The 20,521-nt window shown below is 40.7% G+C and overlaps 1 protein-coding gene across 3 annotated transcripts in view; it reads right to left on the bottom strand.

Moving 5' to 3' along the window:
- Positions 1-19,452, bottom strand: part of CLTC (clathrin heavy chain) — a 69,934-nt gene extending 50,482 nt beyond the window's left edge. For 2 of the 3 annotated variants that reach the window (XM_024979563.2, XM_024979562.2), the window contains exon 1: positions 19,184-19,452. In XM_024979563.2, the coding sequence (XP_024835331.1) occupies positions 19,184-19,225 (42 nt within the window). In that variant the 5' untranslated portion in view covers positions 19,226-19,452. 3 annotated transcript variants of the gene reach the window in all.
- Between the last annotated feature and the right edge of the window lie 1,069 nt (positions 19,453-20,521).

The raw sequence follows: 20,521 nt of genomic DNA, 5'->3' as shown, positions 1-20,521 counted from the left end.
AAAAACCATAGCCTTGACTAGACGAACCCTTGTTGGCAAAGTAATGTCTCTGCTTTTGAATATGCTATCTAGGTCGGTCATACCTTTCCTTCCAAGGAGTAAGCATCTTTTAATTTCATGGCTGCAGTCACCATCTGCAGTGATTTTGGAGCCCAAAAAAATAAAGTCTGACACTGTTTCCACTGTTTCCCCATCTATTTCCCATGAAGTGGTGGGACCGGATGCCATGATCTTCGTTTTCTGAATGTTGAGCTTTAAGCCAACATTTTCACTCTCCTCTTTCACTTTCATCAAGAGGCTTTTGAGTTCCTCTTCACTTTCTGCCATAAGGGTGCTGTCATCTGCATATCTGAGGTTATTGATATTTCTCCCAGCAATCTTGATTCCAGCTTGTGTTTCTTCCAGTCCAGCGTTTCTCATGATGTACTCTGCATATAAGTTAAGTAAGCAGGGTGACAATATATAGCCTTAACATACTCCTTTTCCTATTTGGAACCAGTCTGTTGTTCCACGTCCAGTTCTAACTGTTGCTTCCTGACCTGCATACAAATTTCTCAAGAGGCAGATCAGGTGGCCTGGTATTCCCATCTCTTTCAGAATTTTCCACAGTTTATTGTGATCCACACAGTCAAAGGCTTTGGCATAGTCAATAAAGCAGAAATAGATGTTTTTCTGGAACTCTCTTGCTTTTTCCATGATCCAGCGGATGTTGGCAATTTGATCCCTGGTTCACACAGTCAAAGGCTTTGGCATAGTCAATAAAGCAGAAATAGATGTTTTTCTGGAACTCTCTTGCTTTTTCCATGATCCAGCGGATGTTGGCAATTTGATCTCTGGTTCCTCTGCCTTTTCGAAAACCAGCTTGAACATCAGGAAGTTCACGGTTCACATATTGCTGAAGCCTGGCTTTGAGAATTTTGAGCATTACTTTACTAGCGTGGAGATGAGTGCAATTGTGCAGCAGTTTGAGCATTCTTTGGCATTGCCTTTCTTTGGGATTGCAATGAAAACTGACCTTTTCCAGCCCAGAACACTCACCAATTCTTCCCAAATTTTCCAAGGGTATATTAAAAAGGAAAACATCCCAAAACAATTCTGGTTTAGATGCATTCTCAAAATGGGGTCACATAAAAGGGTTATCATACTAGATATCTATGTCTAATGATATTTGTGTAGATTAGAACTTTAAAATACAACGAAGGGAATTCCTGGCGATCCAGTGGCTAGGACTCCACACTTCCACTGCTGCAAGCCCAGGTTTGATCGCTTGTCAGGGAACTAGGGTCCCACAAGCTGCACAGTGCAGACAAAGAACAAAACCCAACACACTGTAATGTTTTTAAACAGGTTTCATTTTCAAAACAACATATACTAGCCATAAAATATTCTAGTCAGTTATAAAGGTCTAATGGTGATGAAAGTGAAAGAGGAGAGTGAAAAAGCTGGCTTAAAGCTCAACATTCAGAAAACTAACATCATGGCATCCGGTCCCATCACTTCATGGCAAACAGATGGGGAAACAGTGGAAACAGTGGCTGACTTTATTTTTCTGGGCTCCAAAATCACTGCAGATGGTGACTGGAGCCATGAAATTAAAAGAAGCTTGCTCCTTGGAAGAAAAGCTATGACCAACCTAGACAGCATATTAAAAAGCAGAGACACTACTTTGCCAACAAAGGTCCGTCTAGTCAAGGCTATGGTTTTTCCAGTGGTCATGTATGGATATGAGAGTTGGACTATAAAGAAAGCTGAGCGCCGAAGAATTGATGCTTTTGAACTGTGGTGTTGGAGAAGACTCTTGAGAGTCCCTTGGACGGCAAGAAGATCCAACCAGTCTATTCTAAAGATCAGCCCTGGGTGTTCACTGGAGGGACTGATGTTGAAGTTGAAACTCCAATACTTTGGCTACCTGATGCGGAAAGCTGACTCATTTGAAAAGACTCTGATGCTGGGAAAGATTGAGGGCAGGAAGAGAAGGGGACGACAGAGGATGAGATGGTTGGATGGCATCACCAACACAATGGACATGGGTTTGGGTGGACTCCGGGAGTTGGTGATGGATAGGGAGGCCTGGCGTGCTGTGATTCATGGGGTCACAATGAGTCAGATACAACTGAGCAACTGAACTGAACTGAATGGTATATGAGCTATATACCACAGAAACTGAATCACAGATTGTGGAACAAACCATTAATAAATTCAGAGAACATACTAAGCGTCTACATACTTGCAGCTGTTTTCAGAGAATACACAATAATACTCAAACTGTCCACATTTTTTATCCTCTCAATTAGCAAAATATCACAACTTTTGAAGTTGTTTGTTGTTCAGTCGCTAAACTGTGTTGGAGTCTTTGTGATCCCATGGACTGCCGCATGCCAGGCTTCCCTTCTGTCCTTCACCATCTCCTGGACTTGGCTCAAACTCCTGTCCATTGAGTCGGTGATGCCATCCAACCATGTCTTCTTTGGTCCCCTTCTCCTTCTGCCCTGAATCTTCCCCAGCATCAACATCTTTCCCAATGAGTCAGCTCTTCCCATCAGGTGGCTTAACTCTATTGGAGCCTCAGCTTCAGTCCTTCCAATGAACATTCAGGGTTGATTACCTTTAGGACTGAGTCATTTGATCTCCATGGTATCCAAGGGACTCTCAACTGTTGAAGTTGGGAATATTCTGAGATATTCTTGGAAGTTTCTATAATAAAGTATCTTTTTTAAACTTCAAATAATTTTTATTATTTTATAACTATTATTTATAAAATAAGAATATGGAGTCAATACCCTTCGGTCCAAAAAAATGAATCTTTTTCTTTTTGAATAGTTGTGACATGCATATGACAAAGAATTCGTTCTATACAAAAGGGTATCTGCTGCTGCTGCTAAGTCGCTTCAGTCATGTGTGACTCTGTGCGACCCCATGAACCTCAGCCCACCAGGCTCCCCGTCCCTGGGATTCTCCAGGCAAGACCACTGGAGTGGGTTGCCATTTCCTTCTCCAATGCATGAAAGTGAAAAGTGAAAGTGAAGTCACTCAGTCGTGTCCGACTCTGTGTGACCCCATGGACTGCAGCCTACCAGGCTCCTCCATCCATGGGATTCTCCAGGCAAGAGTACTGGAGTGGGGTGATAAACGGGTATAACTACTATTAAAAGGCACTCACTCAAAAAAAAAAAAAAAAAAAAAAAAAGGCACTCACTCCACGTTTCCAGTAATACCTCTCTCCCGCCAGCAACTAGGGATACTTTTCCATCTTAGATATCCTATGCACAGGTTAAAAATATATATATATTTCCAGTTTCCCTTAAAAAGAAACAACACTAGTCTCCGTTAAAAAAAACCAAAGCACTAATGGCACATGCACAGAAGCACACAGCCACTGACTGCTCCCTTGTGAAGAAGTCACCAAACTTCGCAGTTTGTTTCGTTTCCAGGCTGGATTCTGCATACTCGTCTGTAAGTGGCACTACTCTAAGACTTGACACTTAAATCTAGTTCAGATGCTAAAAAATAAGTAGTCATCCATCCCTAGTTACCCACTGGGGATTGGTTCCAGGTGCCCTGGCAGACATCAAAAGTCCACAGATGCTGGTTAAGGCCTTTGTATGTATGGGAAACCACAGATAAGGAGAGGAGGGTTGACTGTAAATAGATTTTATGTTAATCAGCACACCCAAACTCTGGAGTGCCCTGGAATTATATTTTACAAATGATACAGAATTGTTTCCTTTTCCCCTGTCCCCCCAATTTAGATTACACGCCAAAAGACAAAAAAGACACTGCATTTTTAGTTTTGTAGTCACAAACAGTATTTCAGATTCCCCACAATCCAGAGAACACAGAAGGTTCTCCATTCAAATAGACAATTACCATACAAATGCATAACTCTGATTATAAACTACAAATGCCATCCAAAATCAGTTTTGTGGATTCATACGAGAAAAAATGTCTGGGTTTAGCCCTAGTTTTGCCACATAAATGACCAAAGGTAAATCAGTTATCTCTGTATATCTACCATTTCTTTATCTGAAACATGAGATGATAGTACATTTCCCACAACTGTGAGGATTTAACTGAAGTGCTTTCAGAACATAGTAAAGCCTCAATAGATACTATTAGCACATATAATACATGAGTACTCTGGCCAGCTCAAGATTAGCTTTTTTTGAATTTGCATTTTATCTGCTTAATTCAGCTGTGCTAGAAGTTGGCTAAAACTCAGGGTGTGAATTTCTTTGAACTACTGATAAAAAGATTACTAGTCTCTCTGTGCTCAACTTAGTAGACACTGCATGTTTGTTTGTTTTTTCTTTTGAGAAAAGGAAATTACTCTTTAAAATTTCCAATTCTGCTCTTTAATTTACCCAATTAAAAGTCAGGTAGAGACGAGACTCTTCAAAATCACATAACATGGAATCATGTAATATATCCACGCCAGGTAACCCCATTTTACTTCAATTATTATTTTTAGGGGCACATGGAACAGTACTGTTGAGGCTTTCTAGCAAACTTGGCAAATATATCTCCTAAACCTTTGTTTAGGGAGCAAGCCAGGAAAGCTAATGCAAACAGAAGGTGTAAGGTCAGGAGAAGTAATTCTCTTTACCCTAAAGAGCTCAAGGCTAAGAAACAGCTGAAGTGGAAAGCACTTTCTCCCTTAGTGCGCCCAAGAGTTGAAGCTAGCTGGGTCAGAGAAACACGCACACACCGCTCCCCAGCCCCCAATACATTTCTAAAACCAAAATTTCCCAATTTTTCCTAATCTGCCCATGCCCCACTATTTCAGATCCATTTACCCAACTAAACCATAGCTCCTCAAATAAAAACTTTCTTAAAGAATGAAAGCCTCTGCCATTCCTGCCTCTCAATAGTTCTAAAGGCTCAAATATTCTTACACAAAAGGACAACATTTCTTTACTAATTGTATATGGCTAATTACTTTTCAAGATAATTACAGATTAAAGGATTTATGAAACCCAAGATTCTGCACTAATATAAATAAAACAGGAGAAGTTGTTCCTTGCAGAAGAAAGCTAACTTAAAAATGGTAAAAGACTGATGGAATTCTTTAAAAGTCAGTATTTTGCAATTAACACAATAATTGATTCAGACAAAAATCATCAATGGATACAAGAACAGATGAAATTTTGAGAAACAACAAGTATTTGTAATGTCTCAAAATATCTTCCCACAAAACAAAGGGAAAGGAGATTTATGGTGAAGAAAACTGTTAGACCCAACCCTCATGCAAGGGTTGTGATAAAAGTTAACGTAACTAGCAATGAGTCAAAATGACAACATGTGCTTCCCTTCCCAATGTGAAGCATTACAAAGGACACATCACTCCTGCAGTATTCCTGACATACAGCCTGAATTCAATCAGGAAGACACATCAGACGAACACAAAATGGGGAACATGCCACAAGAAAAATGACCTATATTCTTTTAAAAAGAGACAGGACAACTCAATGCAATTCATGATCCTGAATTTTCTTACAAAGAACATTACTGGAACAACTGATGAAATCTGAATTGAGCCTGAGGTTAACACTAGTCTGTCAAATTCTTCACCTCAATCACTACAGTATGGCTGTATAATACCATTTTATTATTCTTATTAAACACATACTAGAGTATGTAGTATAGGAGAAGGCAATGGCACCCCACTCCAGTACTCTTGCCTGGAAAATCCCATGGATGGAGGAGCCTGGTGGGCCGCAGTCCATGGTGTCGTTAAGAGTTGGACACGACTGAGCAACTTCACTTTCACGCACTGGAGAAGGAAATGGCAACCCACTCCAGTGTTCTTGCCTGGAGAATCCCAGGGACGGGAGAGCTTGGTGGGCTGCCGTCTGTGGGGTCACACAGAGTTGGACACGACTGAAGTGACTTAGCAGCAGCAGAGTATGTAGTGGCAGAGGCATCATATCCGCAAACCACTTTCAAACAGTTCAGTAAAAAAAATGTACTGAAAGAGGATAAATCAAATGTAGCAAAAAAAAAAAAAATTAAGAACTGACAAATCTGGGTAAAGTGTGCAAAGAATCTCTGTACCATTTTTCAACTTTTCTGTAAATCTCAAACTCTGTAAGAAGTAGAATGTTTCTTACAAGAGTCATAACTGAAGGCAACATACAGATCTTGCCTGGATCCTGCTTTAAACAAACCAAATTAACATTTAGGGACAATAAGGGGAATCTGAATATGGACTGGTTTTCAGAACATTGAGGAATTATTAACTATCAGGATGTTATAATGCTACTGTGATTATAAAAAGCTTTTCTTATTTTCTAAAGATGCATGCATACTGGAATATTTATGAACCATTATAATAGCCTAAATTTTAAAAATGTTTAAAACAAATACAGCAAAATAGCATTAAAAATCTAGATGACTGGGTATATGCTCTCACCAGTATTATGAAAATGTGCAGTTATTATTTTTTGAAGTTTGAGAAAAGGGATGAAAAGGTTACAGAACTAGAAAATTAAATTGAAGCTATAAGGATTAGACTTTATTGGACAGTTTACCTGTAGGGCAGGAAGGCAGAATACAACCTTAAAAGGTAGAGATGAAAATCAAACCATTCATCTGGTTTGATTTTGCTCTGTAAAGGAGCTGAATAACATCTGACAATTAGAACTGAGAGGTTTGCTATACTGTCCAATATGGTCACATGTAGCCATTTACTTTAGCTTAGTAAATAAAATTTAAAATTCAGTTTCTCAGTCACACTGATCTCATTTCAAGTACTCAACTGCCACATGTGACTACCATGCTGGAAAGCACAGAATGATATTTCCATTATTGCACAGTTCTACTGGAGAGCACTGTTTTCAGAAGTTTTTCTTGCAAGTCCAACAAGGAGAAAGGGAGAACTTTTTTTAAATTAAACTCTGGCAAAATATAAAGGACAGCTGGCAAAAAGACACACGCACCTTAGATAAGGATTTCAGACAAGACAAGGAGAAGCAGAAAAAAATTACAACTTTCAGGTTTCAGAGCCCAGGTAGCTGCAGGAAGCTTAAGGGAAAAAAGTCTACAAAGTTCAGTGCTACAGGTCCAAGGAAGAGCCCACCTCACTCTGCGTGTTTCTTTCAAGAAAGCACTAAACATTCAAATAGCTAAGGCCCAGGTGCTGATGTAATTTCTTCAGAGAACAGGGGAAAAGAAAAGCCCATCTCTGTGCCTGATAAACCACCACTGCCTCAATTTCTAAGATGCTCATCAATGTCAAAAAGCTTTTGCGTAAAGAGTACAACTGTAAGATGAACCCTCAATTTAAAAAATGTTGACTCTGAAAGAGACTGTATTAAAATCAAAGAAATTTGGTAAAAAAAATTTTTTTAACTTCAGCAATATTAGATTCAGAAATCTAAGTTAAATGCTCATCAGTTTTTAACATTTTAAGCTTTGATTTTCCGGTCTTGGTTTTGAAACTATACTTGATTTAACTGTCCATGTGGCAAACAGAAAAGAGAAAGTGTCTATCCCTGTATGAGGGGGAGCAAGGCATGATTAGGTGCTACATAAAAGGTTTAAGCAGTTTAATAAATGGCAAGCTCTTAGAGCTTCCCTGGCGGCTCAGAGAGTAAAGAATGCGTCTGCAATGAGGGAGACCTGGGTTTGATACCTGGGTCGGGAAGATCTCCTGAAGTGGGGCATGGCAACCCATCCAGTATGCTTGCCTGGAGAATCCCCATGAACAGAGAAGCCTGGTGGGCTACAGTCCATGGGGCTGCAAAGAATTAGACACGACTGAGAGACTAAGCACACAAGCTCTTAGAATAGCATGGGGGCGCATAAGAATTTGTTTTAGAGATTTCTATCCTTTTACAGTTATTTAACTCTGGGACCATGGTCTCATGACAAACTATTCGAAAACAGATTGGCTCTGATGTCATGCTACTAACATTACATAGTGAGGGCCAATGTGGGAATCGCTTTTTTTCAAAATTCTTGTTACTAAAGAAAGCTTGGAAAAACCTTCATGTATCAAGGAAATCAGGAAATCCATTGACATTGAGTCAGCATCTATTAGAATACATTAGTGATCAAACTATGAAAACGTTGTTAAAGGAACCAAATGGACTATGTCTATATTAATCCAATAGTATACATGTATTAAAAAGGGTAGAAAAAATAAAAAGGGTTAAAAATTCTGCCATAAGACAATTCAACCAACTAAAACCAGACTACTTTTTCAATGTCTAATTCTTTGACTAGCTAAAAATGACACTCTCCATCAGCCTAACGTCTGTCTAAGCAATCAATCACAACTGTGTCTGTGCCTACAAATATCATACAATTTAAAGAAAAACAAATTTGCTTTGAGTCTACTAATTTCATCCAGCACTTCCTACATCTGATCAGACAGGAACATTTACTGGAAACAGGTTTCTTTATAAGCACACCCGGGGAGTCTGCTTCCTAATGAATGACTAGTAAGCTCAGGACACAACTCATTTACCAGCTGAATCAGCTGAAGATCAAAATATATTAAACTTTGTGTCTATGACAGCATTATTATGGATTATGTTTCACAATTAGTGCTTGGCTTTACACTTTCCGGTTCCTTCCTCCTTTTTTGTCTTAATAGTTACAACGTAAAGGAAGGATGTACAGATACTGTGTTTCAGACAAGGCAGTTTTTGTGCCTGCTCTCTTATAATCCCACTTCAGTTACATTTTTTGTAAATGAATCATGAGTCTTTTGGGGGGAGGGGGAGGTGCACCATGTGGCCTGCAGGATCCTAGTTCCCCAACCAAGGATGGAAGCCTCACCCCCTGCAGTGGAAGCACAGGCTTAACCACTAGGCAGAGAAGAAGTCCCTGAATCTTGTATCTTGATAAAGACTTAAGTCTTTATTTACTTTACGGCTACACAGTAAAGAAGTCAACAATTTTAGTCCTGTTGATACTTGGATGTCACCCAATACTGATATTTTTAAGTGCTTGAAGATCTGGTTAACTTCCTACCCAAGGATTTCACTCAGCATGACTTCCTTTGAAAGTTCCAAACATCCTCTACCTTCACCAGCATTAATCACAGTGAAGAAAATGCTGACAGTAGTAACTGCTGAGCCTTTCCAGGAAACTAGCACAACGTCAAAAACTGCGATTGCTGTTTTCTATAGGAAATTTTAAAAATGCTGAAAACGCAGCATTCCTTTAGTTCTTTCATCAATTGTATAGCAGCCACTGTTTTCTATGTACTTCACACATTTTAAGCAACAAATAAAAATGCCCTTGTAGACTCCATACTTAACATATACATTTGTTTCTATTCCATGTAAATCTCTGAAGCAATCATTCTCAGGAGAATTTTTTATTTTTAACTCTGGTCACTCACTCCAAAATGTTTAATACTTTCAGGAAGGAACCATAGTTGCAGACAGGAACTGTAAGACTACTAGCTTTGGTAAACTATCAGGAGACTCAAAGAATTTTTCCTACTTGTAGCCAGCTAACTGGAAAATTTCAAACCTTATATGTGACTCATTCTTTAAAATAAGAACCCCCCAAAAAAAAAAAAAATAAGAACCCAATAATTTGATGAAATATCACATAGTAATTCTAACCAAGCTGCAGGGGAATACATGTACACCCCAAATCTTGCAGATAGATGTGACTCCCCAGGGTTTTGCCCTTTCATGTATAAATGCCATTTAGCTGGCACAAAACAACTGAACGCTACCAAAGCTATGACTGGTTCTAAGTGGTGGTTACAGTTATTAATTATCTCAGAAGAAATGGAAATGCAATCTAAAGCAGGACACACAATTTAATGGAGGGCAGAACTACAAAGATTGGGAGAGAACACACAGAAATAAAAACACCCAACAGGGTATTCATTTTCCCAAGCAGACTATTCCCTGGTCATCCAAAAAAGCTTCTGATAACTGTTGGAGAGAATGTGGAAATACTAGAACTCTTATACATGGCTGATGGGGATGTAAAATGGTGTAGCCGCTGTGAAAAAGTTGGGTGGTCCCACAAAAAGTTAAAATACAGAGTTTATCACAATGTTACAGTATTAGTCACTCAGTCATGCCCAACTCTTTCTGATCCCATGGACGGTAGTCCGCCAGGCTCCTCTGTCCATGAAATTCTCCAGGCAGGAATACTGGAGTGGGTTGCCATCTCCTTCTCCAGGGGATCTTCCCGACACAGGGATCAAACCCCGATCTCCCACACTGCAGAGTGCAGTTACCATATGACCCAACAATTCCACTCCTCAGTGTATATTCAAAATAACTAAACATAGGTATTCAAACAAAAACTTGTACATTAATGTTCATAGCAGCACTATTCACAACAGTCAACAGGTAGAATGAACACATGTTCATCAGCTGATGAAAGGAAAAATAAAATGTGGTATATCCATTCAAAGGAGTATTACTCAGCCATAAAAGAATGAAGTACTTATACTAATGCATATGGCTAAACCTCAAACAGTATGCTGAGCAAAGGAGGTTAGACACAAAAGGTCACAGACTGTATGATTCCATTTACAGATAAATTCAGAGACAAAGCATATTAATAGTTTGGGGGGATGGGAGGAAGAAGACAGCTTAATGCATATGAGGTTTCCTTCTGGTTTAATGAAATGCTTTAGAACTAGATACAGGTGATAGCTGCAAAATATTGTGAATGTACTAAATACCACTATATTGTTCATTTTTAAATGGTTAATTTTAATTTTAGATGTGCTTAATATATAATTCAAGTAGTCATTTGACTTAAGTTTATAGACATTTAAAGGTATAGAGTAACTTGGAAATGACTTTCTACTGTTAACATTTCAGAAACCATTTTAAACTCTTCAAATGCATGTTTCACAACAGAGTCTTCATTAGCAGTAGAAAAGTCATCTCCATTCCATCACAGTGCTTTTAAAAAATTCATTATGGTGCAATCATGGTAAATTTATAACATGCCTCTGATTTCTTTTTATGTATCAGGAGTTGTTTTACACTTCTTTTTGGATTATAATCTCCAGAAACATCTCCCTAATGGACTGGTTTTCAAGCAGTATTCAAAATGTTTGCTTACAACATCAGACAGTTTTAACTGTGAGGCAATACAGAGAAGAATAATAAGAGGTGTTACCTCTTACCAATGCAGCTGATTTCAAGTCCATGGTAGCCTTCACTGAATGATGTTGTAGTATTCAATTCAAACAGAAGCAACTGTGAAAGGACTCAGTAAAACGAGTACTTGGTAAGACTGTTTATGTAAGGAAACTCTTTCCAGAGGTTTTAAAAAGAAACCTGCCATAGATTTGCACAGTTCAGTAGGAAAGAATGTAAAGTATTATAGAGAACTGGGAAAGAGATGGATTTTGTAAACTATCTTCTGCCTACAAGTTGTCTTCCCTAATTATTAATCTTTCAAATAATGAGATCTACCCAAAGTCAGTTTGTCAAGCTAAGCATATGTGGATAGTCTTTTGCTTCCCTCTATCCACAATAGTCGTTTTTAAGCCCTTTTTCTCAGATGAGCAGCTGGTCAGAAATAGATGAAAGCAACTCTCAATCCAATTCTCATTTTTCATTTCACATGATTCCAAGGGTCCTTAAAAACTGCAACCCCCAGGACCTCAATTCTTCCTCCCCCACTTCAGAAATGGACGGGATGAAGAAAACGAGGAGGAGGAGGAGGAGAATCTGGTACAACTCCAAGAGCTTGGCTTCAATAATTCACTAAATAGGCATTTTTCCCCCTCTTGCATAGCATATATGTTCAACTCTACTGGATGAAGAGGCCCTCCGGCAAAAGGGCTAAGGATGAATATTTGAATATCTGTATGGGCTAAGTATCATGATATAAATACAAACACATACTATAGTCTAACTTAACAACTGCCAAAAAGTATTAATTATTTAAAAAATGAGGAAGTTGAGGAAAGCTAAGAAGACAGAGCTTGGATTAAACATCTGAGACATTTTACACAATGGTATATTGCATAATTAAAAATTTTAATGTGACAAAATGGTTTCAATGGACCCAGTTCCTACTCTTTCAAAAATAGGCTTTAAAATCTGCTGTACTTCAGGGGACTTCCCTGGCAGTCCAGTGGTTAAGACCCAAGCTTCCACTGCAGGAGGCAGAGGTTTAATCCCTGCACAGGTTCAGTTCAGTTGCTAAATCGTGTCTGACTCCGTGTGTTGCTACCCCATGGACTGCAGCACGCCAGGCCGCCCTGTCTATCACCAACTCCCAGAGTTTACTCAAATTCATGTCCATTGAGCCTGTAATGCCATCCAACCATCTCATCTTCTATCACCCCCTTCTCCTGCCCTCAATCTTTCCCAGCATCAGGGTCTTTTTCAATGAGTCAGTTCTTCGCATCACGTGGCCAAAGTATTGGAGTTTCAGCTTCAGCATCAGTCCTTCCAATGAATATTCAGGACTGATTTCCTTTAGGATGGACTGGTTGGATCTCCTTGCAGTCCAAGGGACTCTCAAGAGTCTTCTCCAACACCACAGTTTAAAAGCATCAATTCTTCGGTGCTCAGCTTTCTTTATAGGTAGGGGAACTAAAGATCCCACATGCTTCAAGGCACAGCCATAAATAAATAAATAATAAAATCTGCTGTACTTCAGAACTTAAAGAAAAGCCCTTATTTACCCAAAGATTCACAACAGGAAGTATTAATATTACCGGCAGTTCTGCCTCCAAAGCCCAATCCCACAAATCTCTAACCCCTTTCCCATCTATGGTTATGTTATTCAAACTGAACAAGCGTGCTCTACTCCCACTTTCCCCTTTCTTCCTCCCCCAGCACAACAGTCTTCCTTGAGTTCCAGTCTAGTTTTACACTAGAATAAACACAAAAAACATGAATAATACAGTAAAGGAGAAGTTTCCTGCTTTCACAAGTGGCTTCAGACTGGAACATATTCACTCTCCAGTGATTAAGGAAAGAAAGAGAAATTTGAGTTCAGCCTTATGAAAGGGATATAGATAATTCTTGGATATTACAAGTTAACCGGATCCCAATCATTCTGCACAACTTTTTACCAGGAACCTGGATAAAGCCCTTTGAAAAACCTCAGCTAAGTATCTGTTTAAAGGCACAGAAAATCAGATGTTGGTTCACCTGGCCCCTACTTTTCTCATAATATAAAAACTATTGACCTAAAAACAACCAACTGCTGCTGCTGCCAAGTCGCTTCAGTCGTGTCTGACTCTGTGTGACCCCATAGTCGGCAGCCCACCAGGCTCCCCCGTCCCTGGGACTCTCCAGGCAAGAACACTGGAGTGGGTTGCCATTTCCTTCTCCAATGCAGGAAAGTGAAAAGTCAAAGTGAAGTCACTCAGTCGTGTCCGACTCTTAGCGACCCCATGGACTGACGCCTACCAGGCTCCTCCTACTAGTAGAATGTATACAAAGATCACCACAGCACATATACAAAGCATACAGATCAGTCACCAAGTGAGGCAACATGCCACAATGAAAGAGCAAATATTAACGTTTAACCTCCCACTCACTAGCTGTGTGCGACTCTATAGGTTAACTGCTATGAACTTCTATTTTCCCCATCTGCAAAATAAGGCTAACCTTACCTACCTGAAGGGATGTTCTTGCTAATCAAGTGAGATCATGAATGTAAAATATTTAGCGGAGTTCCTGACACAACAGTAGGTGTTCAAATAACTCTAATGGTCAATTTTTGATCTTGTAGATTTCAGGACAATTAAGATTTGATGAATAATTACACCCTCTATCTTAAATTATGTCTTTTGTAACACAAAAGAAGGGACAAAAATCTAAGTCTGACAGATGGGTTTTGCATAATACATTCAGATCCAGGCCTCCTGCCACCCCCCTGAGTTAAGAGCATTAGCCTCAGGCGCTTGGCCAAGAAGGGTGGGGAGAAAAAAAAGGACATCTAGAGCTGAAAACTTTGCTATGGCTTACAATTTGATTTTATGAAGCAGCTTAAGCGCAGCTATGTAAATAAATTTTTAAAAATAGCCTCTTTCTAATATGAAGGACTAAGATCTCATTTCCTATCTAAGCGAACACACATTTCTGCACTATCATTTTATACAAGAACAAATAAACAACACTAACAAAGGCCTGACTGGCATTCCAGGTGGGCATTTTATCAGATGTGGTTTATTAGGAGTCTCATCTATCTGACCAAGCGACACTGATTACGGATGTACCAATGGCACATGTGAGCACTCATGGGATATAAGAAATGATTAATGTACAAATTTCTTTCTTTTGGGTAGTTTCAGAACAGAATCAATTTTGTGTCATACGACTATTTGTATTAAACCCTGCATTGTATCAAACATTCAGTAACAACCATGGTTACAATTACATGTGGACAGCCTCTGAGAACTAGTCAATGCAAGCTGCAGTCAGTTTTGTTCACCACTTTGTCCTTATTGTAACATAATTGTTGATATATAGTAAATATTCAAATTTCAGGTTGAGTACCAAATACTTACAAACCATAAAAATCTAGGTCTTAAGTCTACATATATGTGTCACTGGCTGAGAGGTATCTGACCAAAATATACTGGACAAAAATTATATAGCTAACAATACCCTTCAAATGATACACCAAGTACTTTCACATACATGATAGACAGACCTTCACGATAACTCTGTGAGGTAGTACACCTATTTTAGAGAGAAAAAGGAGCAAGAGGCGAGTCTTAACCTGCCTTCTCCAATACTCCAGCCATATTCCACAAGCCACATGCAGTTCCGAGCACCTGAAATGTTGTCATTGTGACTGAATTTATTTTCAATATTAAGTTAATTAAAATTAAACAGTAACAATCAAGACAATTATGGCAAACTTATTTTGGAACAACCTATATATGCAAACCTGTTTTTCCAACTATAACTTTATGAATGCTGAGATGTGCTCTAAGCATAAAATACCTATCAGATTTTGAAAATTCAGTACCCCCAAAAAAGGAATATAAAATATCTCACCTGAAAGATTTATACTGATTACACATTGAAATAATAACATCTGGGGTCCACTGAGTTAAACAAAACATTAAAATTAATTCTACCTGTTTTTTACTTTTAATATGGCCACTGGAAAATCAGATATGGCTTGATTTTTCTATTGGATGGCCCTGATCTCAACACCCTCCAAACCCCTGCTCTGTCTACTATACCACATCATTAACCACACATTAAAGCAGTAGAGAAGCCACTTCTCAGAGCAAAGTCCAACAGAAAAAAAAAAAAAAAAAGCACACCAAGATACTGCATAACCATCTTAACGCCAATCATTGCTTTTCTTTGAAATATTTAGTGTCAGAACACCTAGATTTAAATCCCACTCTGCAGTGTTCCTTTCGGTACTAGTTTGAGTCTCATTCTCCAGCTGTTTAAGATACTAAGTGAAGACTTGGAAGCACCCGCCACATTCATAGGACACAACACACTCTCACAAGTGCTGCTCCTTCCATTCACTAGTCACTATCCATCATCACCACTTCCCAAAAGAGACAGTATTCAACCAACACTCTGTATTAATAAGCGTTAGCTAACACAATGTCCTAGGGACTTCCCTGGGAGTCTAGTAGTTAAGAATCCGCCTTCCAATGCAGGGGACATGGGTTCAATCCCTGGCACAGGAACCAAGATCCCACATGCTGCAGGGCAAGCCCACATTCCACAACGAAGACCCAATGCAGTCAAGTAAATAAATATTTTTAAATGTTCTAGACATATAAATATGGGTGACCAAATAAATCTTCACTCTTACAAAGCACATCAGCATTGCCTGCAATTGTGCAGTCCAATGTCCTCGTTAATAGCTTCATGTAGCTATTGACATTTATACACTAACTGAAAAGAAGTAAAAATTTAGTCCTTCAGTCATAACAGTAACATTTCAAGTGCTCAATATGCCTTTGTAGCTAGTATAAATTTTCATCATGGAAGAAAGTCTATTGCAGAGTAGCTTTCAAAAAGTTAAAGCCACATAGTAACAGTAACAGGAAAACATCTTGTTAAATATAATTCAAATATTATAGGTTAAGGTTCCTGAAATCATGTACTTCACTCCACACCAAAATGAAAACGACTGTGATTCTACACACACACACAGCATTTTATGTCTTAAATTATTTCCTAAACAGAGTGAAAGCACATTCCCTAGAATTAGCCATGGGATTCTCCAAGCAAGAATACTGGAGTGGGTTGCCATTTCCTTCTCCAGGGATCTTCCCGACCCAGGGATCGAACCCAGATCTCCCACCTTGAAGGCAGACGCTTCAACCTCTGAGCCACCAGGGAAGCCTTTAGAATTAGCCACACCCCTTTAGAAGTTGAGTAAATTGACCATTAGGAAAATACTGAAAAACCTGATACATCTTAAATGTGGAAGCTATTCCTAGAGTAGACTGCCACATAATTCTAGGCAGTATGACTCTTCCAGGTGGCAGAGTTAAGCATATAACATATCCCAGTAACTCAGCACTGCTTTCTCTTTGCAAATCAAAATAACCATTATCAAGAACCCCCACCACTGAGTTCACAACACATTCCATGCCTGCATTTATGGATCAAAGGGAAAAGAACACGGTTGGGAGATTTTTAATTCAGACCCAAAAAACCTGGGAATACAGCAGAATGTGTCAATCAGCATAAAGATACTAAATGAGCTAAGAAATGATAACTGCAGGCACTCTATACACAGCCTAGGATTTTTTTCAGAACCTGCAATTCTAACAAAATCTTGTTCAAATAGGCACTCATCTGTTCACTGCTATCAGCCTAAACATCTTAAAAAAGAAAAAAAACTTCATAACTTAAAATATTAAGTTCATTTGACGTAGTTGTAAACCCTTGATGACAGACCCTTTGGTTGGTCTAAGTAGTTAGATGGTATAAAAATAAATTCGTTTCAAGTTCACCCTTTGAAGCTTTCACAGGTTAATGCTACACTCAAGTTCCTCAATTCTTGTTCCCAATTATTATCTTAAGTGTTTCAGAAAGTTTTTGCTACTTAGCAAACTGGCAGGGGCTCAGAGGTCAAAGACCTAAGATGCCAATTAAAATAATCCTTAGTATACAGTCACCATCGCAAGCTTAAGCTTAGGCATGGGATATATATACTACTCCAAAAATTTAAAGACTGAATTCTTTAAGTATATTTGCATAGCTACTTTACACTCAACTCTTCAAAGTATTTGAGAAGATGGCTTCACTCAAGCATTTGCAAAAACTATGAACCACTTAGAAAGGAAACCCATATTAAATGTGTCTTCAATTAGTGACACGGTTGAAGTCCAACCTTTGGAATTATTCAATAATCTTGTTTCTTCATTAATAGAAATGAGAAAACTATTGCTCAAACTACCACCAGTCAAGAAACAAGATTTACTAGTGGGATATGCCTCTGTTTTGTAAAGCAAACAGCAATTGTTAACTGCTTTTCTTGTGTATGATTTTACATACTTTTGTCTACAGGAAGATTATACAGTGTGAGGACAAGGGTGTGTTTTCCTTTCATACTCAAAGACATTATTTTCCTAACCCTTCACATTCAACAATAGTAACCACAGCAATAAAAATTTGGATGGAGCATGAACAATAATTTCTGGGTCCATTCTGTCACTTAATGTTTTTTGACCTTTTGTCAAATAGTGTTCTATTGCATCGGATGAGTTATCTGAAAACCAAAAATGGCTGAATAAAAGTACATTACTTAACTCATTTTTTTGAGTAAAGATTACTCATTATATTTCAAGACAAAGGAAAAGAAGTCTTGCTGATGCAAGCAAAGGTGATAATCTGTAAAAAAACGAATTTATGTTGACAGCCAGAATATTAAACCTAATACAAGAAGGCTTTATATACGTTGTAACAATGGCAGAAAGTAAATAGCATTCCATGATAAAGTGTCTAGTAGGTCACTAGCATCAGTGTCATGTCAAACCACTGACATCTTATCATGACGAATTAGTCCTTCAAATGATTGAGGGGAGGCAGTACTCTTTAAGGAGGTAACTGGAAAGAAAACATACTTTATGAATAAGTTTATTTCAGCCAAAGTAAAACAAGGATTGGTGAACCAGGAAAATCAGAAGCTCAAAAGAGGACTTAATTCAGTCAAGTCCTCCAATGATCACCTGCCTGGGCCCGCCATGGGCAAGCTGCCAGATAAAGACAGTCTGTTGCCTACAGGATACTGCACCAAGAGGAAGAACTCTAGAACCTACTAAAGGCAGCCAATTACAGACCAAATAACCCTGCATATCTCAGGGCAAGTGTGCCATATCCCCAGGGTTCATTCAATTCCTTGCAATCCTGAGGGAGGTACTCAACGCCAAGCCAACTACCTGCTAACCTCCGGCAGACCCCACGATAACCTCTGAACAACTCATTTCTCTTTTCTAGAACCAAAGAGGGGATAAAAGCTGCACCATCCGCAGACAAATTAAGAAAGTGAAAAAAGGCGAGTCCCCCTAAGAACCTTGACCCACCCCCGCCCCACGCACTCTGAAATTGACACCACACAGTTAAATACATTCCCCCATTCTATCCTCCTCCTTTTCCTTCAGTGACCTTCCCTGTTCCTACTGCCTTGGGCAAGGCAAGAGAGGAGCTGCCGTCGTTCCCCCACCCCCGGGGAAGGTGCCCTTCCCTCTGAGAGGCGCAGAGGGAGGAAGAAAAAAAGCTTGCTCCTCCCCAACCCACCCGCGCCACAACTCCTAGGTGCAGGCACGATGGGGGGAAAGGGGAGAGAGAGAGCAATGAGAAGTGACAGCCCTGCGCTGGCTTGGGAGAAGAGAATTCCTGCTCCGGAAGAAACGCGGGAGATCACCACCACCTCACAACTCCCCCCGTCCCCGGCTCCACGAACCCAAATGAATGAACTGAATAAAACCGGGGGGTGGAAGGGTTTATCATGCGCAGTCCTCGCCATCCAGGAAGCGAAGACAGAGCGGCCTTCAAACCCCAGCGTGGCCTCGCTCCCCTACGGATCTCGACTCGCTTCCTTGCCACCCAAGCCCCACATCAATCATTTAACCCTTTAAGCTTTCCGAGATAGTGCACCGTTCTCCATCTACCTCAGGAACCGATACCCACCCTCCTCCGATTCTACTCTTTTTGGCTTGGACTCAGACTCCCGCTTCTTCCTTCAGACCTCCCTCGTCTCCACAGCCCTCACGAGCCCCGGCCCACCGCACCTGAAGATGCTCCTGAAAACGAATTGGCAGAATCTGGGCCATGGCGCTGTCGGGGGGTATGGTCTCCTCCTGTCACTGGGGCTGCGGGGCAGTGGCTGCCCGGGCTCTCCAAGGAGAGGAGGAGAAGGGGGAGGGGGGAGGCTGGGCTCAGCAGGAGAGTCTCCGGGGACGCAGGAAACTGGCAGGCAGACGAAAGAGCTCAGGTCGGGGGCGGAGGCTCCAGGGTCCGGGAGAGCCGCAATGGCGGAACCGGGCGCAGCGCAGACTCCGGAAACGGCTGAGCCCTGCGGAGGGATCCCGGCAACAGAACTCCGCCCCAGTCACTTCACCCCCCCCTCCGCCTTATGTACCCCTCCACGGAGTGCCGCGGTACCGCGGTGCGCAGGAATTCGGGTCGCAGTGCGCCGAGGGACTCGCTGACGGCTGCGACACTGCAATAAATAGAGGCATCGAAGGGACTACTTTTTTTGCCTCATCACTTTACCCAGCCGCTTGCTTTTCCCTCCCCCTCCACCACCTTTTTTTGCATTTTGCCACATCATGCGACTAGGGGCGACCAACGTCACTTCCGTGGGCGCTTTAGGTCCCACCCACGTACTTCCGGGTGCACGTGACGCTGGTCGGGAAAGGTCGGCTGGTCGCTGCCAGAATGCAGAGCGAGTTCTGGGGAAGTGCGGCGTCTCTTGGGAACGAGGTGGCTGTTGGGCCGCCCTGAAGAATGGCGGTGCTGCTGCCTTCCCCTATGCGCCCTGTTTAAATCGAGTCCTTTACGAAGAGGACGTGGCCTGGGCAGATGGGCCCAGCCTCCCGCCCTCTCCGTGACTCAGGGAAACGGGCTCCCTGCAGAGCGCTCTTGGCAGTAGGCTGCTGCCGTCTTCCCCCGCCTGGTTCCGTGTGGTGGGTGGGTGGTGGTTACATCCCAAGGAGGGGGCATTGGAATGGGGCTTAAAATCCTCTCTGCCCTTCTGACGGTTGGAGAAGCTGACGCTTGGATTCTAGCAGAGCTAATAGTCTCTTCGGATGTTAAACAATTGACTCAAAGGGCAGTGAAGGCCATTGATGAGGTATCTCAAATAGACCTTGTGATGGCCTTTCTTAACGTTTCTGCGGACATTTTGGCAGACGTGTTTATGAGTGTAGCCTAGTAATTTGCTGGAGATTTTGAGTGTCCTAAATGCGCTCAAGAATAGGACTGAAATTGTAGCAGGAAGACTTTTTTTTCAGCCATGTCAAATAATGAGCCTCAAAGATTTAGGTGGGTTTTTCCTCCGTGTGACTAAGATTCGCTCTTGGAGAAGATTAACTATTAGCGGTGTGTTTCAGTGGGACCACCTCAAC

The sequence above is a fragment of the Bos taurus genome, chromosome 19 (assembly GCF_002263795.3).
Source record: "Bos taurus isolate L1 Dominette 01449 registration number 42190680 breed Hereford chromosome 19, ARS-UCD2.0, whole genome shotgun sequence".
Taxonomy (NCBI): domain Eukaryota; kingdom Metazoa; phylum Chordata; class Mammalia; order Artiodactyla; family Bovidae; genus Bos; species Bos taurus.
The sequence above is the reverse complement of the archived record's forward strand: the minus strand, read 5'-3'. Positions and strand labels throughout refer to the sequence as shown.